At 39.3% G+C, this 24,030-nt stretch overlaps 3 protein-coding genes across 4 annotated transcripts in view; 2 read left to right on the top strand and 1 right to left on the bottom strand.

The window, feature by feature from the left end:
* The window catches only part of rgs7a (regulator of G protein signaling 7a), a 51,518-nt gene extending 41,009 nt beyond the window's left edge, over positions 1-10,509 (bottom strand). For both annotated transcript variants that reach the window (XM_044373676.1, XM_044373677.1), the window contains exons 1-2: positions 10,254-10,509; positions 9,165-9,283 (exon numbers count right to left, since the gene is read on the bottom strand). In XM_044373676.1, the coding sequence (XP_044229611.1) occupies positions 9,165-9,242 (78 nt within the window). In that variant the 5' untranslated portion in view covers positions 9,243-9,283; positions 10,254-10,509. The remainder of the gene's footprint in view (positions 1-9,164; positions 9,284-10,253) is intronic.
* A 4,481-nt stretch (positions 10,510-14,990) lies between these two features.
* On the top strand, positions 14,991-18,434 carry LOC122997478 (ubiquitin-conjugating enzyme E2 D4-like). The gene is made up of 7 exons (XM_044373636.1): positions 14,991-15,179; positions 15,708-15,771; positions 15,934-15,965; positions 16,833-16,910; positions 17,233-17,338; positions 17,764-17,857; positions 17,950-18,434. The coding sequence occupies exons 1-7, from the start codon at positions 15,156-15,158 to the stop codon at positions 17,993-17,995; spliced, it is 444 nt and encodes a 147-aa protein (XP_044229571.1). The 5' UTR covers positions 14,991-15,155; the 3' UTR covers positions 17,996-18,434.
* Positions 18,435-19,955: 1,521 nt separating this feature from the next.
* LOC122997037 (protein bicaudal C homolog 1-like) overlaps positions 19,956-24,030 on the top strand; it is a 64,288-nt gene continuing 60,213 nt past the window's right edge. The window contains exon 1 of the mRNA XM_044372938.1: positions 19,956-20,466. Within this exon, the coding sequence (XP_044228873.1) occupies positions 20,274-20,466 (193 nt within the window). The 5' untranslated portion in view covers positions 19,956-20,273. The remainder of the gene's footprint in view (positions 20,467-24,030) is intronic.

Raw genomic sequence — 24,030 nt, 5'->3', positions numbered from 1 at the left:
CAGCACACTACAACCTGTAAGCCGAGAGTGTGTGTGTGTTTGTGTGTGTGTGTGTGTCTCTGCCGCAGTGATGAGTTGAGAAGTGCAGACAAAGGTGTGTCTCCGTCTGTTTGGCAAATGAAAATTTATGTCTCAAACATATGAAAATATACCCTTTGGAACAATTGCTGTTTGACTTTTATTATTTTGCTGGTATTGGATTTGCGTGATGGCTCTCAGTCATGGCAGGCTAATCACTGAGACATGATTGCTTCTGGGAGAACGACTCCTCATTGTTGAGAGAGACACCGAGCTGCAGGGGGACAATCAGGCCAGCACTCTCAGTTACAGTTCCAGTCAATTTGGATAGAAAATGCCACATCCAATGGTTGTTTGTTTAGAGAGAGTTCCCAATAAAGCTATGAGTCACGAGTGAATCATTTCACAGGAGGAGAGATGACTATGCTCCAGTAGGGTCTAAATACATTCCTCTATTTTTCTCTGTGTGAGGATAAAAGCTGAGTGGAGTGGCATGGACTCTGACTAGGGCTCTGATGACTTCAAAGAGAGGCGAGGGATGAGAGAGGAGGGGACAGAGAGACAGAGGTGGATGGATGCTTTACTGGTAAGGAGCCACACACTGAGGAGGTTTAGAGAGGAGTGGGCATGGGAGGGGTGTAGAAAGAGAGTGAAAGTGCACGTGTGTCAGAGTGTGAGAGAGACAAAGAGAGAAAGTTAGTGTTATATTGCGAGTATGTGAGAAACATCAAAGACCTGAAACTGAACAAAAGAGGGCATGAGAGTGGGAGGGGAGAGCGAGAGGAGAGAAGGAAATAAAAGAGATAGAAATGGAGAGGGCAAAGTGTGAACACCAGAGCGAGAGACAGACCGTGAGGGAAACTGGGTTGAAAAAGTCTTGGGACTGAGAGAAATGTTTTCACAAGTCTAGACAGAAAGAGAGAGAGAGAGAGACAAAGAGGGAGAGACAGAGAAAACTGATAGGATGTTTTGCAGAAAGACTACATTCTTGCTTCAAGCTGCCAAAATACACTGCAGGGAAGGGAGGTAATGCATGAAATACTCTGCAGAGAAGATAACAAGATTTCTTATTTATGTTTACTTTTGAAGGCTCTTGACGTGCAAATGCGATTCTAGCTTTGGCAATGATTTGAGGTTGCTATGAAATATACAATGGTGGAACGGTATTCCTCCAATTATTTCTGTTTTTCTTTGGCAGAATGCTTTAGTGGAGGTAATCATAGATTTGAAAAGCAATGACACTTTTCAAAAAAGTTAATTTTTAAAATTAGGAGAAATCATGTGGTTATAGTTCATGTTTCACTTAATGGATATGATTTCTATTTATCAAAAATGATTAATCACAAACCAAAATTATATCTACATTGCAAAAATGCACCAATACATGTTAAAATGCCATTTTTTACAGTGCATACATATCTAAAGTGCCTCAGTTGATATCAGACTTATGCTACAGCAGATATGCTGTTGACTTGTCTTAAAGTACATGTCAAAGAGTCACTTACTCTGGGCTAAATGCAACTGGAGGTGGAGATATTTGGAGGGGATGCAAATGCAAAATGACAAGTAGACAGAATACCAAGTTTCTACAATAAACAGAAACACAGTGTCTAACACATCAGGACATAGAGACAAGCAGGCAAGTGGGAATTTATACAAAGTAGACGGAGTGTGGGAAGGAACGAGCTGTCACCAGAAACAGCTGGGGAGTGCATTAGAAGTAGAGACTGGACAGAGTTGAGATGCAGATGGTGTGTGCAGGGATGGAGGGTCAGGAGAGGAGGGACGGAGATATAAACAAGGAGAGAACAAGGACAGATAGATGTTTTGGGCAGATGCACAGACACACCCAGTTTATAATGAATACAGAAAAATACAGCAAAGACTTGAAATAAAACTATCTCGCTTTCTGTTTCCTTCTGCATGTTACCCCTCTAATTTTCTCTTTTTCTTTTCATTCCTAACTGAGCCTCTCTGTCCTCATTAAGATCATCACACTAGAGGCAGAGGCAGAGGATTCATTCACAACTCTGGCCAGGGTTCTTTTATAATCTTTCGCTAAGTGTTGACTTGGAATTAAATGACCAGACAGAGGCGAGGCCTGAGTCAGCCTCTATCTTAATGCCCAGGCTTCCTTAGACCCTTATATAACCCCAACAGACAGGACTAAAGGCTCCAGCTGTGGCATACATATACAGAGGGGAGAGCTTAGAGCAAGACGGGCCTAAGTATCTTTTCTGTCTTCACGGCGCAGCCCAAACTGTCACCCCGTGAATTCCAGTGTTAAATCTTTTATGTCACCTCAGTGATTAGCACTGCAGTACAAGAAAAAACACATCAAGATTCTAAGTTGATGTAACAAAGTAGTTTTTCCTTTCCAAAAAATGTGATTTTATCCTCAATGATTCCAATCATATGCAACTAAAACGCAAAAACAATTTATCTTCTCTCATAACATTTAATGGCGATGCAGAAAATAGTGTGCCAGTCTGATTTGGATGGCCATACAAAGTGTATTCCTTTGATACTGAGGACTCAGGTTTGGAGCTTGGCTAGTAGTAAATGTTTAATAAAGTAAATGAATTTTGTCATGTTTAACCGTGACCATGGGTAAACATGACAGTAACCTTAGTGATGGTGCCTACAATTAACCATGAGTGTTAGATGAGACGATCAATACCACTCTCATGTTGGTAGTAAATAGGAAGATGGAGCCTGGAAACTGTTAGTTTAGCTTAACATTTAGGCTAGAAACTGGGAAAACAGCTAGTCTCAGCTGGCTCTGTCTGAAAGGAATCGAAATCCACAAAATCAAAATTAGTTTCCTGTCTTTCTTCTCCATCTTCATCTCCTTGCTCCAACTTCATATTCAACAGATAGATATGAGTGTAATTGATCTTCTCACCTAAGTCTCATAGAGATGCAAAAAGCATGTTTCCCCAAATGTCAAACTATTCCTTTAAATGCCACAGTTTATTATAGAAAAAAAACTTTGACAGTGAATGTTTTACAATAAGCAAGTTTTTTTTTTTCCTTGGCAGTGCTGCACTGCTGAGTATAACAATGCCATTTTTGATACTACCAAAGGAAGGCACCGAAGTTGGAGATTTTTCAAATTCATCACTTTTTTTTTTTTGTCTGATACGAAAACAATTCTTGGCAGAAAAGGTTGCAGTGTCACTTTGATGACTCTGGCCCCCTGCCCAAAACTGTTTATAGCTCCAACCAAAACGAGCTACAGGATTTAAATGCATATTGTGGGAACAGGTTTAATAGTCACTAATTGTAACTACTTGCCAAGCTACCAAAGACAGAGTACTTATGAGTATTCAGAAGTGCCGTGAGAAAGAGTAACATTTAATTTGACTCTGATAGTGCCACCTACGGTACTGTACATATGTCTATCTTCTCTGTGTGTCTTGCCTTCAGTTTATTCTCGTCACATTATATTGTCTCTTTGAAGACCAAAAATAGAGCTGAGGAGAAGGAACTAGCCTCATAAAGAGTACTGCACGCATTCTCAAATTGTTTTTTTATCCAAAAAAAGCCCCCAGTCACTTATGATATTTGTGGGATGTATCAGTTATACATTGCATTGTGATAAGATGCAGCATGGTGGGTTATCTTAGCCCCCAGTAAAATGATGAGATACCAGAACTACACTACTATTGACTGAAGCATGTGTCACTGATCCCAGCCCCTCTAATTGGCGTTTAGGTATTGACGTCAGCAAATACAGGCAAAATGGATTAGTTTAAAACACACAAAGCCATAAATGCCAATTTTCCATCCAACAGTGACTGCCAAACACCCACACTTATTCTTTACAGTGTGTGCAAAAAAGAACATGCATGTTTTCATACACAGGAACAGAAATCGCCTGGCTGGCAAGCTGACATACAAAGAGCCCTACTTCACACACAAAGATTTCTCTCTGATCTGGCAATTATAAATCATCCCACCTCACCCCCTCAGTCCCTCTTTCTCTCTGTCTTACTGATCTTCTGATTGCAGATTGAGGGAAACAGGCAGTACAAGAACCCTTCAATCTGTCTCTTAACTGAGAAAAGCTGAAAATGTATTCAGTTCCCCCCACTTTATGGCTCATGAACAATGGAGGATGGCTAGGGAAATTGTATTGATAACAGGGCTGAATGATATAGGGTTTAAAAGATGCAGATTAGGCCTAGACTGAAAAATGCTTTCCAATGAGAAGATCTTCTTGCTGACTTTGGAGTAGTCAAAACCAACCTCATTGTATTTATAATGGCTGCAGTTCTGCATCATCAAACAACACTGTATTACCGTTGTGTTGCAGTGATGCACAGGAGATGGAAAGTCTTGTTCCTGCAAAATGATCTCTTGTACACAACCACTTAATCAATTGACAAATCAATAGCATGCACTAATACCTTTGCCCTCTTTGTTATTTCTGTTTGTTCATTACTTCATTACTGAGTCACATAAGGAGAAATGGTTCAAATCTCACGGTGCAGCATCAGCACCCTTTTCAAAAGTGTGAGGAACAGAGTTCCCTGAAACTGAAAATGAAAGAGAGAAAAATGAAAACTCATCTTTCCATCTGGGAACTAAACAGTAGACAAAGTTATATGACATGACATGTCACGTAGTATTTGGTCATATGACCTGAAATAAGTTGCATAACTATGTTGAATAATGATTTGAAGCACATATTCATCAGGGATTTGCTCTTTTTTTTACTATGTTTGTGCAGGAACTAACAGAAAACCCATACGTGTATTTCATGTTAGTTTTACAAATAGATACCTCAACATGACATTAAAGTGACAATAATTATACTTTATGTGAGATTGTATAGGACATTATCTGACATTGTTTAGTCATACTGCATCATGGAGAAAAGTGCAAGAACAATAAGAATGACAGACTCATACATTTGTTTTGTATCATTGTCATCTGCAGCAAAGACCAAGTTTCACCAGGGACCAATTACATCAGAGATGTACTGTATTGACATCTATGTAAGCACCAGAATGTAAAACAGTACTCTCTTGCATCAGCTGAACATAACAATAACAGTGTGGTACAATGTTGCATGTGCTCAATGGGGGAAAAACAGGGCAGAAAAAACAATAAACATGCAGTATAGGATTAATGGCTCTACACAGAGACAGAAGCCAAACTGGCTGCTGGAAGAACAATTACTGGATGCCCGTCAGCAGCTCAGATGTAAGTAAGAGTGGGCTGGTGCCTCAGCTGTCAGATACTACACCACAGAGGAAGATCAGACTCCAGCAGTTACAGTGTACTATAAAAAAATTGCAATCTTACCAGTGGAGTCTTTAAAATCAAGAAACTATTTTAAAAAGTCTGCGTTGTTGGGAAGCAATTCAACTTATTTGAAACAAATTCTCAAATCAAGAGACAAGAAAAGTTCTCCCCTTTTCTCCTTTTTAGAAGTAAAGCTGCAAGTGGAAGTTGTTGCTTTAGATTGTTTAATTATTCCATGTCAAGTCTGAATATATATCTCCATACATCTCCAAAATAACTGGTGGACATGCACATTTTTGTTGAACAACTGTATTTGAAAGCCCTGTCGTTTTCATGCACAAATGTGGTTGGATAAGCAAAAGAAAAAAATTCAATCAAGAAATATCTCAACATTTTCTCCCGTGCAACGTAAAACTTATGCTGGAGAACAGCCAAGGTGTGTTGTGCCATTTCTAAGGAAAAATGTGTTAAAGAATAGTTGAATCAAAATAGGTGAGGTTTTAAACAGATTTGGGAGACTGTTCATTGTGCTCATTTTAAGATTTTTGTACTGACTTAATAAAATTGTAAGACTGGTGAATACAGTAGATTTTCACTTTCTGAGGATGGAGAGAATGTAGACAACATATCCATTTTTTAATATATCTACGCTGTCTGTTAAATCTGTTCATTTTAATATCTATAATCGTCTGTTTTCTTTCCTCTCTCTTTCCCTTAACATAATCACAAGCAGTACACACCGACACACACACACAATCACGAACACACACACACACAAAGCGCTGGCTGGTGAGAGAAGATGTTCCCTCCTCATCCTGAGTGGCTATGAACTTCGCCAGAGCTGTTTTAGGCTTGCATAAAAAATTCAACACTCTCTCTTAGCAACATTCGCCCTACATACGGCACACACACATGCTCATACATGCATCACAGCATTATTCATGCCACACACATGTGAGCAAGCATGAAAAAAAACACACACACACATACATTCTGCTGCATTTGATGATATAAGCCTGACACAGTTAGTATGTGAGCAGCAAGACATCACAAAAGCTTTTATATGCTAAGTAATTATCTAGATTTTTAGACATGCAGTGCTTATCCATTAAACGTTTTATTGGTATTTCTTGATGAACTGGAGGAGTTCTGACGTCGTATTACTTGTTAGTATCTTGCTTGGATTCATATACTGAGTGATGAAATTTTCAGGGTCACCAGCAAATGTTGTCAATAAATCAATTTATCACGAAACCGGCTGTGTGTTACTTGTGCATGTGTGACTGCACATGTAGCTGTTTAAATACTGCGCGTGTACTTGTGCACTTACATTTTTTTATATGCGAATGTACTGTTTGACTTTTGATACATCTATTTATGCACTCAAGCAAGGTGCTTGTGTGCATAAGTCCTTGAGGAAAACAGACATCTCTGCGCGCATCTCCACGGCAAGCAGGTCAACACCTCAGCTCACCCATCCATTTTCATTAGAGGTTAATGACAGGAGTGGAGGGGTGGACGGACCAGAGAGAAAGCAAGATTGAGAGAGTGAAAGGATATACTGTAGTTATGCTCCCAGTGGAAAGACTATCAAACCACTATCCACTGTCCTCAACCATAGAACTCCCTCTGCGCATATTACATAATCCTTCCACTACTATACACTGCTAGCACATTGTCAACTATTGAGTGGATGAGGACGGCATTTTATATAGTGTTTTCACAGTGTATTTATGATATCGATGTACAAACGGACTGAGCAGCAATACAGCCATAAAAGCATCTTTTCCACTTTAGAATTCAGCTCGTCTTAGTGGTCAGTGTGGGTTGCAACACCTCTGCCAAGTCATCTCCATCTGAAAAGAATATGAGGCACCTGTTCATCCTGGTGGTATCCACATGTCTACAGACAGTGCTTTTCCCATTGCAGTTTGAGTTAAACCCACTCCAGAAACACAATTTCATCCTCCCTGCCTTCACCACGTTCTTTCATTCCACAGTGTATCTAGGTCAGTCAGTGTACGGAGCCAAGCTGTGGCCATGTGTGGTCACAAAAGTGTGAGAAGTGAAAAAACTGCATGATGTATGACAGCTTTATGGCTAAGATATTAATCTGACCAAATACTTGAGGATAAGCAGCTCCTAACTGCCTCCTAATTTTGAAGAAAACAACATTTAAGTCTGTTTGCTGATGATACAAGCTGCAAAATTGCTTGTTCACATACGTGGTTTTAAAGATCCTTTGTGGCATGATCGAAAAAAGCAGCACTCCCATATCACTAGCAGGAGAAAGGAAGAGACGTCACATGTAATTGAATATCTGGAAAGACCACAAGTCAATATTTTACAGGATACAACTGGTTTTCATGCCTCAGCATATTTTGATGCAACTTCATATTGAAATAAAATTCAATAAGAGCCATGATTTCCTCTACTGTCTTCACAAATAAAACTTATAAGGAATGACAAAACCAGTAACATTCATTATCCTCAATATTTGGACTACTTTATGAGCAATCTAGTTTAGGAGCCTGTTGTCTTGCTTGGGGAAGATCCTGAAAATTGTGACTTAGGAAATAGCAAGCACTCCTTTGTGCTACAAGCATAGCGACACTTCCAGCAAATCTTGTCCCACACTGGCAATAATATTGCCTAACACACTGTGAGTGCTATAAAAGGCCGTCAATCTATGATATCATGCTAAGCATATCCTCTTCCTGGTGTGCAGAAGCTGGCGCAGATGGAATGGGAGCATTCGCTGAAGGGTGAAGAGAATGAAATGGAGAAATTCACTCAATGCCTGAGTCATCCACAAGTAAGATGAGAAAATGATCACTTCATTCGTGTATCTGAAAGTGAAGTAAAACATTACATCGGACATCAGGCGGTGTTACATTCACATAAAACGCTCTGCTGTGATACTTTAGATCCCAATCACACGTAATTACGGAATAATGATACCTGGGGTTAATGATTTAGGCATCAATTTTATGTGCAAGAAATGTAACAAATACAGGATGGTTTATACTAAAACAGATCAGATAAATTCCCCAACTTTTAGATAACAATATCAGTGCTACCAGGGAACAAAAGCCTCTCCTGATGGTAGCAAAAGCAATTTTCAAAATGGCTTATTTGTAGGATAATCTTTAATGTAGCTGTTCAGGGAGAATAAAAGACTACAACCAAATCAGTGCACACGAGGAGCAGTGTACATACCCTCATATATCTATATTTCACACTACAGGTGTTAAAGTTTCGGTATGCAGCTATAATTGGACCTCAAGCCTCAAAGTAAACCAATGTGATCTTCCCTGCAGATTATTATTTCATTAATCCGTGTCATGTTTGGAGCAGGACTGGATTAAGGTGTCTCAGCAGTGGACCATTTCACTCCCTTCCCTTTCTCTAATTCTCTAATGGAGTAACAGATTTAACAGTAAAGAAATACACCACTAGCAGTGTAATGAACCGTGGTTAAAAAACCTGTGGCTTCCTCATTTCCATTGATGTCAGTTGGTTAAAACTCCATTCTCCGACATGTTAGCAATAAAAGCTGAAGGTTTAACTGCAGAATGTGTGCATGAATGTCAGGGTGTCTCACTATGTGTCAGTGTGTGCTTGTACATGTGTGTAAGCATGCTCTGAATCCACAGTGCATGTCATGCGTGTTGTGTGAGAAAAATTGCATGTTCTCTCCATGCCCTCATCAAACTGATGTAGTATTACGACTCTAAATCATCCATGGCACAAGAACACTGTCTTGCCATTAGTATTAGCAATTTCCATTGCACCGCTCATCGTCAAGTAAATTGATGCAAGAGACACACTTGCTCACAGTCACAAACACACACACACATGCGCGCGGAGACTAAAAATAGCAGCTACCTTACCTTTCTGTACACTATCATGTTGGGGGACTCATCCGCTACCCCGTTGGTCCCCTGCCCACCGCTGTTGGTCTGTGCCATGATCCAGTAAGTAAATCTGCCACAGGAAATGTCAGGTGCTCCTGTTGTGGACAGAATGGATATTTTGGTTCATCAGATGAACAATGGAGCCTGAACGTGATTTGCCCTTACCTTGCCAAGAAGAGAACAATTTACATAACTTGTTGCCCGGATCACGTTTCAACATATTTGACATTTCCAAATAGAACAGATGTGCAGAGCTCCTATTAGACTACACGTGTTCACATTTCACAAGGTCTTGACAAGGACATTTCTTTTAAGAAAGGCTGTTGATTTTGCACAAGGTATGGTAACAGGCACGATGTGAATTCTCAGTGAAGGAGGCAAAAGTTCAACCTGAAAAGCAATGACAAGTAGCCTATCATGCAGGAGTACTACCATTCTTTTCTAAGATGATTCATTGTGCCCAAAAATCAACATCTGAAACAGTGATAACCTTTTACTGTTTGTTGACATTAGAGGATTCAGCAGCAATCTTCACGTCCTCCATGGCACCAAACTATAGATGCATCCTAAGATTGCATTGGCAAGATAAGGTGAGGTGAAGACCCGGACCCTGACAACGGTAGATGCAGCAAAACAACACACCGTCCCTGGAGGAGGTAGGCTACTCTACAATGCAGCTTAGATACACCCATTCAGTTACAGCAGCCATAGTCAAAACGTGCAAAACTGTGCAAATGTAACGGATATCGTATGCACGTTACAGCTTCACGATTCTTCCCTCTCCTTACGACACCCACACGACATCCTTGGGAGGGTTTAGTCTGCAATCCTAAATAGCCTATAGCATGCAAACAGCGAAGTCATGTAACCTGCTCTTAACATGAGGCCGTTAGCTCTACTATACTGTGTTTTTCTTACCACAATCCCCTGTCCGTTTCAGCACCTTGGACAGCTACCGCAAAACCGCCCGCGCCCGTTATCGGTCCCTCTCCTTAATCAAGAATAGCGCGTAAATACACAGACAACACAGCGACATCGGTCACCAGAGGAAAAGGGGGGGCTTACCTGAAAAAACGCGCAGCCCGCTAAAGGACTCCTGAATCTGTGCAGAGGTGGAAGCCTATCCCTTCGCGTTCAGTGTGTCAACTGGCAGACATAGGAATGCGAGGTTTATTCATTGGCAACGTGAAGAGACAGACATTCGGTGGACACTTGGTGTGGTACAGCTCTCTGTCTCTGTGTCTATCTCTCTCCTCTTCTCCAAACGATGCTCAGAAGCACGGGCGCGCCACCTCGGAGCGCCGTGAACGCGCATCGATCCATGACCAATCGCGTGTAAGGAATAAATTACAACCCGTTTAGGAGACATACAGCTATTTCCCCCCCTAGCTCATATTGTGCAGTGCTGTGCTGGTTCTGAGAGCTATGTTCAAGATAGAGTAGACTCGCAGTGTATTAATATTTTAACAATTTCAATCTTAATCAAAGGTCAATAGGCTGTCAGTTTTTCATTTTCCATTTTTCTGAGGCTGGATAGGAAACTGTCTTGAATATGTTCCCTATATCAGACAGAGCTGTCAACGTAGCTGGCCGTGAATCTGATAAATTCTTCCTTAAACAGAAGTGTAAAGTAGGCTACTATAGAACAATTCTGAGGTACTTGTACTTTACTTGAGCATTTCAATCTTATACTACTTTATACTTCTACTTCAGTCCATTTCAGGGGGAAAAAACCTACAAAATGTGATGCATTGCAGTAAATGCCTTCATGCAGTGAATTAAACCATCCATCAGTAGGCCTATATAAAATCAGAAGAATTAGGTCCACCACAACTAGAACAATAAAGTGCTTCTTACATATTAATGCATCAGTATTAATAATGCAGTGGTATATAATACTTTGAATGCAGAACTCTTACCTGTAATGGAGTTTTTTTTTACATGGTTGTCTCTTTTACTGAAGGGTCTGAATATGTCTTCTATCACTGCCCTTAAAATAGAATGAACGCCAATATAAAATTTGATAGATTACTTACACTCAAGGGCGAACCACTCCCAGGTGAGCCAAAACTCTTCTGATGGTGTATCAGTGGACGCAATCCTGGTGCTCCAGTCACAGTCAGTGAGTTGCCAACTTTTGCAGGCAGAGCAGTCACACCAAGCTGGAACTGATAACTATATGTGCATCTGGTTTAAAACTGCATGTCACACGTAGTCAGTGTATGAGATCACTGTCATTAGAGCAGTCTTTTTTCTCTGAGTGATGTAGTTTACATGTGCTGTAATTCATTGAGGCTTTGTGTTTTGCCATCATGTTTTTTTTGTTTTTACTTAAGCAACAGGATTTCAGTTTTAACTAAAAATAATTAGAACATGACAATGAACATAAATACTGATGCACAGTTATTGTACCTAATCAACTATTTTTAATTAACTGTCTTCCTCCAAATAATGAAATGCATGTAGATGAAAAATGAAGGAGGGGAATGCAATTTTCTTTGCAATACTTCAGCAGAATTTGAATCCCAAAGAAGCCAGATTAGCATTAATTTCATTAAAATTAATAGTTGTGGGAGCTGAAATTTAGTTTTTCACCTTAAGATAAAGTATTTCACTGAAAGTCAGCCCTATTTTAAAGCAATGTCTTTGAAACTGAGTCAGACACTGATTGCAAATGTGTACTGAGAAAATGTTAAGAATTAGCTATGAGTTGTTGTGATTCAATGCACCCAGTGCTGAAGATATAATACCAATATATAGTTAATAAACATAAAATCTCTTAATTTGCTGCAATCTGTGGTTTCAAGGAATGCAGCAGTCCAGGCATGAAAGATGACAGATGTGTCCCTTCTCACAATGTACTGTACTCTATGTGTCTGTATGCTTATCTCCTGTCCAAAGGGATTTCCCCTTTGCTCTCTCAGGAGTTAAGCTCTGTGCAAGGTGGACCTGAACATTCAGTCCAATCAGTTTCCTTGTGAGCATCTGTTTTTGAATGTGGGGTGTGCATGTTTGTAAGTCTGATTGTAGATGTTATTTTTATGTGTGTGTGATGAAAATTAAATATAATAATAATAATAATAAAAAGAATTTCAATTATATATGCCTATCATGGATTTGCTGCTATAACAACTTTGAAAAAATAATAGTTTACTAAGCCAAACAGCAATAGATGTTCCAGCCTTTGAAGATACTGAATCAGCTGATGTGTGTACATTTTGAGCCTTTTTATCCTTATCTCCAACCCCCACACACCTTCCTTCAAGACTGGGCCACTTATCTACTACTTACCAATATTTACTATTACTATATATCCTGTCTATACTGCTTATATCTAACCCATTCATATTTATTCATATTCATATTTATACTGCTTATAAGAGACCTATAGTGTATTCATATCTATTCATTATTTATACCACACTTATACCACTGTCTATACTGGTCATATCTTCTATAGTGTATTCATATTTATACTACTGTCAATAGTGTTTATATCTGATTTACAGTGTGTACATCATATTCTTATCATCCCTCGAGCTGTTTACTCTGCATTTCCTAGCGTTTACATTTCATACTGTTCACTGTCACTAGTGTTCACACTGTATATATCTTAGCATATTCATACCTACCTCCACTGTTCATTCTATTTATATATTATACATATTCTATGTTCAATACACTGCACTGCACTTTACTGCTTCTTTTGCACTTCTGGTTAGATGCTAAACTGCATTTCGTTGCCTCAGTAGTTGTACTCTTTGCAATGACAATAAAGTTGAATCTAATCTAATCTAATCTAATCTAATCTTTTTCTACTGTTTTAATAATAATCTGTTTGTGTGTATAGCTTTTTAAAAACTGGTTGTGCTGCAATGGCTCACTCCTATCAGGAAGCCTGGATGCTTCCATATACACCTATCTCAAAGCTGGGAACTTATTTATAAAGTTACTTTTATTTAGTTCAAGTACTTCTTTAATGTACATTGTGTTTTTGAATTTCTCTATTCTGGTTTTACTGGCTTGAGACTACACTTGTAGAGGCACCAAATGATTTTAGTCTGAATAATAATTCAGGAAAAATATCAGGCTGCACTGCTGGAATCTAATGCAGCCTTTGATACATACTTTATAAACAGGAAAACTTGATATGGCTGTCTGCTAAAGTCCTCAGTTGGTTTAGGTCTCAGCCTACAACATGCAGAGTCCTCAGTTCCTCAGTTTGATTCTTGGACCTTTATAATTCAACCCTGTACACGCTCTTTCTAGGCCAAATCCTGCAAATTACTCTAAACTCATTATATGGATGCAACTGGATGCCATGAAATTTCCTTTGGATAAATAAAGACTAGACCGAGATAAATGTATTTGGCAATGTGTACAAAAGACTCAGTTATTGCTCACTTTGATTCCAGGTCTTTGAAGACTAGTCCAAGTTAGAAATGTTGGTCTTATAATGTGGACTCAGAGCTTAGCTTTTAGCAGCCACATCAACAGCCACATCTGCAAATACAGTAGCAAGAATTACAACTCTTATGTCCATAGAAGATTAAAAGAAACTCATTCATGCCTTCATTTCATCAAGATGGCCTTGTGCAACAGTCTCTTGTCTGGTTTTCCCCACAGACCCCTGCAGACCCATTCAGAGTCCTGTTCTGAGAGCTCTAACAAGAAGCAGGACACCTGAGCACTTACTCTCATTCTTACATATTTACACTGGCTTCCAGGTAGTTAAAGAGCAGATTATAAAGTGCTAGTGTTGTTTATGAATGACGCAATGACTCAGGGCCAAAATACATTTCTATGCTTGAAAAATATAAACCTAATAGGCCACTTAGATGTTCAGGAGCAGTGCCTCGAGTCAAAACCAAACACCATGTTGGATTTAGCTACTATCCTGCACACAGAATGAACCAGCTTCCTGATGACTTTAGCCAATTTCAAATCCAAATTAAAGACTTCCTTGTTCTGATGTGCCTTTGATTAATTATATTCTCTATATTAAGGGTATTTATTACTGCTCTGTACTATTAATGTACTATAACTTTTATTTCTTCTTTTAACTCAATATTTTGTGTATTTTTGTTCAGTTCATTTAATTGTATTTCAGTAGCACTCATCCAGTTCTATTTGTAAATGCTGTTTCTGCCTCTGTGTTGAAGAATTGCAATACAAATAAACTTGCCTCACCTTGTTTTTATGTACCAATATTTTATGCTCATGGTGATGTCATCCCCTGTATACAAAAGGACAGCCATTATTCACCAGCGAGAACCTTTTCCTCTAAGTAGTGCTTGGTCAAGTAATTCAATATTTTACTACATAGCTTTAATCACCAGAGTCCCAAGATATCAACATCTCATTAGTGAAACGTACATAATTGTCTGGTCTGTCCAAATCAAGTAATATGCTCTTCAAAGGTCAAACATGAGTCATTACAGTGATTTTAGGGCAATACATAAGACAGAATGCCACTGTCTCTAGTGTTTTAAATGGAATGAAAAGAGGCCAAAGATGAGCCCATATTCAACCTAGGCCAAGGTTATGGCCTCTAGATTTACAATGAAAGGCACATATCCACACACTTTTTGAAGCTTTTTGAAGTAATCAGAGTATTTGGATGGTATAAAATATAGCGCCATATCAGTCTTTATTTTCTTTTTGTGGCCTGCCCTTACCCGGTCTTATCCTCTATATTTACTAAGTCTACCGAGCTCGAGTGGTTTCATGGATTTAACTGTGTCCGTATTTTTCGGTGAACGGTCCCTTTAAGTGGCTTGACTGAAAACTCAAACTCCCAGAATGCACCTCTCTATTCTTCGTCGTCGAACAAAAACGCGGAAACAAAAGAAATAACCAGTTTGTCAAAACAAACAGCACCGAGTCGGCATAAAGTGAGCGTATTTGTAGCTGACAGCTGTCAAAGTTAACACCGTAGCTTCTCATAACCCATCTGAAAGATTTGCCATGGCTTTAAAAAGAATACAGAAGGTAAGTGTGTTCGTCTTTTCTTCATTTATCTGATGTAGCGTTACGCTATTGAAAAGGTTGGAGCGATAACGTTACGGAAACGTAGCTATTGCCAGTCATTCATCTAATGTTAGCGGTCTGTTTGCTAACACAACCGGGTTGATTATTGTAGATAGTGTGTGTCAACCTTATTGTAAATGTTCTAATCAATGGAAATGAATTGACAAGACCAACAAGTCCGTTTTTCACGACATGACATTACACAGAGGACGGTTAAGTAGCTATAGTTAAACTTAAATTGACGTTAGCTAACTTAGCTGATAGCTTAAGTTGGCCTAACGATAGTTAGCAAAAGCGCAGTGTGAAGGCACTTCAAGTTGTGTTTTTAGCTGCTTTTCGTGTCCCGAATTTAGTCGTTAGTTTACGTTAGTCTACATTTTAAAAGCCAATCAAGTCTTCTGCCTTTTTAAGCGATGTACGTTGCTACAGTGAAGATTAATCTTTCAAACTGTTAAATTATTTTTGTTTTGTTTTCGTTTTTTGTCCCAGGAGTTGAATGACTTACAGAGGGATCCTCCTGCTTCATGTTCAGCTGGACCTGTAGGGGAGGACAGTAAGTATGAGGATGACATGTCATTTTCTTCTTATTTAATCCTGTAATCTGCCATTCTTGTTGTGAATTTTGTTATGATTTGAGGACTGTACAACACGTATTGTGGGTATGAAGTCTTGATGATCTTCTCACATGTTGTTTCTTTATCTTTGTCACCTTTAGTGTTTCACTGGCAAGCAACCATCACGGGACCGGTGAGCTTTTTCTGGATTTGTTTCCTGGATTTTTTTTTTTTAAAACCAAGCTGCTTCTGGATCTCTAGACAATAGTGTTTACGTTGACTTTACAGCCCTTTCTATTCTGTACGGAGAGCACAGACTGGTACTCTCTCTCCCACATACATACGGAAGCCCATGGCATTATTGAGACAATAGGAAAAAGGAAAATACCGCACAACCCCCCAGGAACAGTGCTGGGCTTTGAAACCAATTTGACTTAGTCAGTCTTAGTCCACAGTTAGTGGATTAACAATTTCTGGGTCCAACAGGGGCCCAAAAAGCACTTTTCCCGCACTCAATCATGGGAAAAGGAGTAGCTATAAAACGGATCATTTTTTTTGAGCGCCACAACTCCTGCGAAATGACTCATTTCACTCTCAGAATTTAATCCATTCGGTCTGATCACATTTCAAAAGTCTAGAAGAGCCACATGACTGAACTGTTTTATCCCCATTCAAGTTAGCCGGAGGGTTAAACTGGAAGTTAGCCATCTCAGCTGGCGGAAGTCTCTAATGAGCACGCTCTATAGGCGCATTGGGGCCCATAGAGCGTGCGCAGTATGTTTTCATAATTTCTTTACAGTGGGAAGTGGCTGTTTTGGCTTCATGCTGAGCAACTTTCATAGGAATGAACAGGGCCCCGCCTCCTACGCTGTATCCAGTTCTCGTAATACATCCACGATACCGCCATGTCTCAATTATCCATTCATCTCCTTTGTTGTACTTAAAATGAAAGGCAAATAATAATCTAAATGCATGCTCTCTTTCTTGCTGCAAAAGTATTTGATCCTATAGGGATACACTAATAGGCCTAATTTAACAATCATTTTACTTCCCATTTCAGAATGACAGCCCATATCATGGAGGAGTGTTCTTCCTTTCTGTCCATTTCCCCACTGACTACCCCTTTAAACCACCAAAGGTATGTTTATTTATCTTAGAGATTAGGCAATTAGCTCAAAGTAGAGCCGATTGATGGAAAATAAATCAATAGCTATTCTGATACTTGATTAATTGTTAGTAATTTTTCAAGAAAAAATGCTAAAAAATATTCTGTTTCCAGCTTACATTGAACTTATAAATGGCATTTAAAAAAAGCTATTTTCTGACATTTAACTGACCAAACAATTAATAATGAAAATCATTTTTAGCTCAAAATATCAGTGGTATTTTTTTAATAAATGATGTTATTTACCAAATTCTTTACTTGTTTCCTATTTCTGCCTTGTTTGTTATTTCCATAGGTTGCCTTTACAACCAAAATCTATCACCCAAACATAAACAGCAATGGTAGCATCTGCCTTGACATCTTGAGGTCACAGTGGTCGCCTGCCCTTACTGTATCAAAAGGTAACCAATTTCTTCATTTTGCCTGCATAGTATACTAAAGTACATTACAGCAACAGTGCTTAAGTTCTGATGTGTACTTACGATTAACTCAGGTACAAACCAGAACAATGATGTAATTAGATGTGTTTATGGTAAGATTAGGATCTTGGGCCAAAACACAACATGGGGAGGGAACACCAAAGGCGGGCACATTGCATTATACTAAACATAAAGAGGCAGCAATGCCCATTTAGTGAGGCAATCCACCGTGCTGTCACCAAATCTCAATTCTTGAAATCTAAGTTTGCCTATTTGTAGTTACATACACATATGGAGAATGAGCCGAGAAGTTAAAAAAAATTTTAATTTTTCATTTAACTGAAACCTGAATATAAGTCATACATGTATTTGTGGTGTACATACTGATTTTTGGTCTTTTTTTCCAGTTTTATTATCCATATGCTCTTTGCTATGTGACCCAAATCCAGATGATCCGCTTGTCCCAGACATTGCACACATATACAAATCAGACAGACAAAAGTAAGTATGAAAGCCAAAGAATTTTGGATATGGAAAAACTTCAGTCAGCTCTTCTTTAAAAAAAACCCACTTTGATTTTCTTTTCCCTTTAGATACAACAAAGTTGCCAGAGAATGGACTCAGAGGTATGCAATGTGAATGAGAGTGAAGTTTCCGCAACAACGATGCATCCCTGAACACCTCAAAATATGACCGCACTGTTGCAACTCCTCATCCGCACTGGTTCTAGTCAAGGTGGTTTTTTTTTTTATGCTTGAAGCACTTTCTCTACTCTGACTTGACATGACTTGTTTTTACTGTTTATTTTATTTTTCCCTTAAATTGGCATTATTATTATTATTATTTTTATTATTATTAGCAGTGGTAAGATGGCCTAATTGTATTTTTCTTTTAAGAGATTTATATTGTACAAGACTACACTGAATTTATTTTGCATTATTTTGCATTAAAAATATTAATCAAAAAGTGAATTTCAAATTGTTTTTGGCAATACACATGAGTAAACTGAATTTATGAAAAATCTTGCAGTGACATAAAATTTCTTTGTTTCTGTGTAATTTCTATAAACCAACAAGTCAGAGGTTGTCTCTTATTTTATTATTTACATGACCACTAGGTGGTAGCCTTTACTTTTTACTGCACAAGCCTTTTACAGAGGGCCATTTCTCTCCAGGACAACTTAATATTCATGTTTGTGTTACATTTAATTCAGGCCCATTTGCTAAATGGCTAGTCATGTGCACAGAGGCTATTATAGTGTCTTGCATTAGCAATGAAATGAAAATAAGATGTCATGTCTATTGAAATTAGATCGCCCATTATCATCACCTCTGCCTGTTGCAGCACAGTTTCTGTACACCAGTGAAGCTATGTACAGCACCTTGATCCATTAATGGAGCAGCTTATGTCTCATTTGGAAGTGTTTATAATTTAACTGATATTAATGTAAACACACATATTTAATCTCTGCAGTGCAACGGTGATGTGACTTGATCAGACTGCTCTCAGTTGTAGCTTTGGAGCTTTTCAACTTCAGTTTACTTGTAAGTGTAGGTGAAGACAGTTTTAAGAAATACAGTCTATCTATTTCCCTAAAAACAAAGTCAGGTACATGGTCATTTCCACCCCAGATTTCAGAGTGATGGAGGTTTTCATTCCAAATGAGCAGGAAGTGGACTGGGAGAAATCTGTGGTAGTGCTGCACTATGCATTACTGTTTGCTTTGTAATGAAAACTCCAGCTGCCAACTAAAGAATAATGATGATGATGGTAAAACATCTGTAGTGACTGACCTGGCAGGCACAGGTGATGGAGGACAGATCACAGATATGGCAAAGCAAAATATTAGACGCTGATTAAATACAAAATGTGGAGAATTAACAACACAAAAACTGGAAAACTGCATTTAACAAGGCCATATATCATTGGAAGCCATCATTAATCACTTCCTGGCCACAGCATGAGAATAACCCCTGACATCTGTCAGAATTATATTTCTATAGGGACTTGCAAACTTTCGATTGTACACATTACTGAGTTCAGTGACCTTTATTGCACCTCCTGGTTAGATACTACTTTTTCCTGCATCAACACATACAATTTACTCCATCTTTTTGTTTTTTGGACTGTTGCCCTGTTCTGGGTCTCTTAATGAAGCTTTTCTCCACATTTGTTTTGGTTTCCCTTTTCCTGTATTGCTTCCCTTAACCCACTCCCAGGACGTATAGTGTTTCCTCTGTAAACCAATGAATTGGTTGCGTGGTATTTTATTATGAACTATAAACCTGCCAGGAAAAGAGGTATATAGATATTCATTCATACTCAGGTCGAGACTGCCTTTGTATTTGACTTGTAATATCATTTTCAGCTCATAATAACTGATTTGGTTGCCTATAATTGGCTATAATCCCTGAACAGATTCCCCCCAAGTGAGACATAAACTTTGTACACTCCATAAATCCCACAAAAACAAATTCAATCCAGTGAATTTCTCTCGGATTTTAAAATTCGGATGCCTTTTCAAGAACCCAGGGGGAGGTAGATGCACAAAAAATCTGTCTGGGAGGAGTCTGCCTTTTTTTTTTTTTTTTTTGCAAGATGACACGTGAAACTTTGCTGAGGAGTTGGTTGGTGATTTTGCTGTGTGCAGTTTGGTGCTCCGTTAACTCGGCAGACAATCTAAAGCGAGTGGATCAGTGTGCTCCCAACTATTTTTAGAAGTTTGCCTAATGGGGGAAAACGAAAGGGCTTGAAGAAACTGCAGAGGGAAAGTGTCGACTGCGCTGCAATGAGCTCGCACAACACTCCGAAGTGACGGAATAAAAAGAAGTTTTCCAGAACAGAAGTTCAAAGCTTTGCTTCAGCTCAACTTAACTTTAAAACGCAGTGGCCACTGGAGAAGTTGCTGTGCAGCGCAATGGCTGCCCAGTGCGACACTTTAAGCGGATACTTGCAGCAGTCGGACCAGGGCTCGAACAGTGAGCGCAGCACCGACTCTCCCCTCCCGGGATCAGAGGAAGATCTGAGCGGACCCCATCCGCTGCCAGACCCGGAGTGGACTGAGGAGAGGTTTCGAGTGGACCGCAAGAAGTTGGAAGTCATGTTATTAGGTAAAAAAAACAAATAAGTAATTAAGTACAAAGTTTAGTGATATATAGAAATATTTTCACTCTATAATGTGTTTTCAACTTCCATCCTGTCCACGTTTCAACTGTAATTGTAGCCTGTCCTTGTGTCAGGGAAGCTGCACACTTTAGCAGCCTTCTGATGGCCCTTTGTTTATGTAAGACGTATAAAATTACATTTTCAATGCACAATTACTGATTTCAGTTACTTAAAATTGTAGGACTCCTTGCTTGCATGGTCAGGAAACTTGAGCGTGGCATGTGCGTGATCCGGAACGAATCAATTAGGGCAATTAAGCCGAGCCAATTAGCTTTGAGTCTTCAATTAGTGTCATTACGTTTATAAGCAGGAGAAAATTGTATGATGACCACAGCAGAGAAGAGGCCGAGTTTACACTTATGGACAGGCTTAAAACTAGAGTTTGGACAGAAGGTTGACGAGGTCAAAGACAAGAGATCTATCATTAATGATATACCAGTCGTGCTGTACGTATGGAGGTAGTAACATGCTCCAACCACAGGCCGTCGCTGCACAAACTCCCATGGTGTACAATTGTTTGTAGACTAAACTGAAATTGACCTGAACATCCAGTTTGCTTAGTCCTTAGTGAAATGGCCTGCATACATAAACAACTGATGCAACAGCTTTGGCTGGCTTGAACAAAAAATGTTATGAAAAGGAACTGAATGTTGAGAAGTAAATGCAGAATCAAGCCAGTATACAAGTAGGGTAGCAGTTAGCAATAAAATTTACATTAATTACATTTTAATGACTGCCATTGATGCATTTTGCCCAACTTATTGTGGTGATAAAAAGTTATTCACACTGTGATCTCTCCTAATGAAGTGCAAGCAACAGTGAACAGTTAACCAAACAATGACAGGCTCATAAAGAGACCAGGCGGTCCCTGTTGAGAAGTCCCTGGAAACTCAGAGGTTGAGGTCATTTATCACATATTTCAAAACACAAGTGTGTGGAATATAATAGCATTAGGTAAGAGGGATGGATTCTTTATCAATTCCACAAGAAGACAGAAAGTCGCCAACAGCAGAGAAGCCGCCAAACAGGATCTTAGGAGGAACATTATCGTTTATATTCATGCTGTGATCAAAACAAATGTGAAATTGTGTGCACAGTGCTGATTAGTATGGCTTAAAATTGTATCTCTGGTATTTGGTGAAAGCTGTTATCCTTCAAATTTGGTAGTTCTGCTTAATTTGAGATTAGTCTTCAGTGAGCAGCTTGTGTTGTTGAAGTAAGTTTATCCTTTATTCTATACACACAGACACAGGCACGCACACACGTAGTTCCCCTTGAGATTGTCCTGGTTGCTGCCTCGCTGCTCAGTACATTCCTCAAAGCTCCATGTCATCCCTAACTCTTCCAGGAAAACAACTTAACCAGAGACCGGCCCTAAATCCGAGACTCCCGGACATACCGTGCGCCACGTCACTCAGTGTGCCTTAATGTGTCTGTCTGTGTGTATGTATAAGTTATATGTAATCTATCCAGTCAACTGCGTCTTCACAGTTTGTTAGTTTGGGCTCCTATCTCTGCCAACATCTTTTTTCTCAATTGTTGTCTCATGACATCATGGCTGACATTGCTCATGTTGACATTGCAGCTGGGATGCAGAATAGAAAAGGCTGCTGTGTTCCTCTGTGTTCTGGTCTTTCTGGTCATTTGTAGGTTCAGGTTTAAAGACCATATTATCTCGACTGTGAAACTGCTTTAACCTTTGACCTCTGGCCTTCAGGAAGAATCCAGGATGTCTGGTTATGTCGTATGTAGCTCGGTTATCTCTTAGTAGACATTGCACAGTCCCAGCATCTTGTGAGTTTTTTCACATAATGGACTAATGACTTCACAAAGCCACAATCTTGGTCTAAATTTGTTTCAACTCACTGGATCAGAGATTCTCTTTTTTTGTTCTGTAGCCATAGGGGAACATTCAAATCCTAATGAATAGCTCTTTTAGTCTCATTCAGTTGGGTCAGAGCTGTGTAACATCTGGCTGTGTTTTGATTGGATAAGCTGTAGATTTTGACATGGTACATCATGTTCTGAAGGCCAGAGTTTGGACTATAATGAAATAATTTTATGGGAACTCCAGTATATTTTTGCTCAGTGTTTTATTGTCTGTGACTGAATCTTTGGCTTCTCTGTCCTGGAAAATTAAGTGTGCTTGACCCTCGGCAAAGAGCCACCGGTCAAATCATGCTGCGATCGCTTCCCAAATAACAATAAGTCATCATCTCAACTTTCTGACCCAGGTAATGTGTTTGCACTAGTTTGCAAATTCGGGGCTGCAATGACCACTTAGTGCAGAATAGTTCATATTGAAATAGTAGTATAGAAATATTGAAAGTGTTATGACTGCAGATAATATTTTAGAGACACAGACATTTGAAACTCTTACTATTCTATGCTTTGGAAATAGCATTTATACCCACCTCTTTTATGAAATATTATGTCAGTGGCTAATCTGTAAAGGTATACTATACAGGACTTTCCTAAAAAACAATGTACAGACTCATAAAAAAGTAATCCCTCTCAGTCATCACTTATGACCCACTAGAAGTGTGTGGTGGTGTATTTATCTGCAGTGTATTTATCTGCCTGAATTTCCTATTTTCTCATTGTTTTGCTGTGTTCGTGACATTTCTGGGCATCTGGGCAGTGGATGGTTGCCCCGAGCGAATAACAGCGCGCAGGGTGTGAGGTCGGGACTCCTGGTGTAGCCACCAGGTGACATCGCCGTCTCCGTCTCTCTCCTCTGTTCCGCTCTGCTCTCTGTCTCTGTGTCATGGATCTATAAAGAGCTGCAGGTCTGTGTGTCTGCTTGACCAGGGTCGCGGCTGAGCTACACACACGTAGAGCAGATAGGCCACAGCGGACAGGATGAAGCTCTGCATTCACACAAAATGCAGCACCTTCCCACAGGGTTGCATGGGTGTGTTTATTTGTGCTTTAGAACTAACCGCCGTGAAACAATCAGAAAATAACATTTTATCTATCCGATTCATGTCTTTGTTCTCGCCAGTGCTGCTCGCTCTCTTCATTCACTATCTAGCTTGCTCGACCACATCTGCTCTCTCTCTCTCTCTCTCTCTCTCTCTCTCTCTCTCTCTCCTCTCTCTCTCTCTCTCTCTCTCTCTCTCTCTCTCTCTCTCTCGCTCTGCCAACTTTGGATGCTGTGTTTACAAACACCAACCGACAAATCTTGCATAGTATACCTTTAACAGAACTGCTTTGAGGTTTAGAAGCAGAGGACAAATTGCTTGTGTAAAGCATGGCTAAACATTCATTCACTCTCTGGCATATGGATAACACATTTCTGCCCTGCACCTACATCAGTAGTGTTGTGTGAAAGATGACTTTTTCCCCAAATGGTGGACAAAGTCTGAACTGTAAATTGTAAAATAAATGTTTAAATCAATAGATACATAAATTGCACAGAAAGAGTACACCATTATACATCACATAAACATTAGTATGGAAGGAAACAAGATAAGTTTAAAATAGAGCTGCAAATAATGATTATCTTC

Source organism: Thunnus albacares, chromosome 14 (assembly GCF_914725855.1).
Source record: "Thunnus albacares chromosome 14, fThuAlb1.1, whole genome shotgun sequence".
In the NCBI taxonomy this organism is placed as follows: Eukaryota; Metazoa; Chordata; class Actinopteri; order Scombriformes; family Scombridae; genus Thunnus; species Thunnus albacares.
Note: the sequence above shows the minus strand (reverse complement) of the source record. Positions and strands in the feature narration are given on the sequence as shown.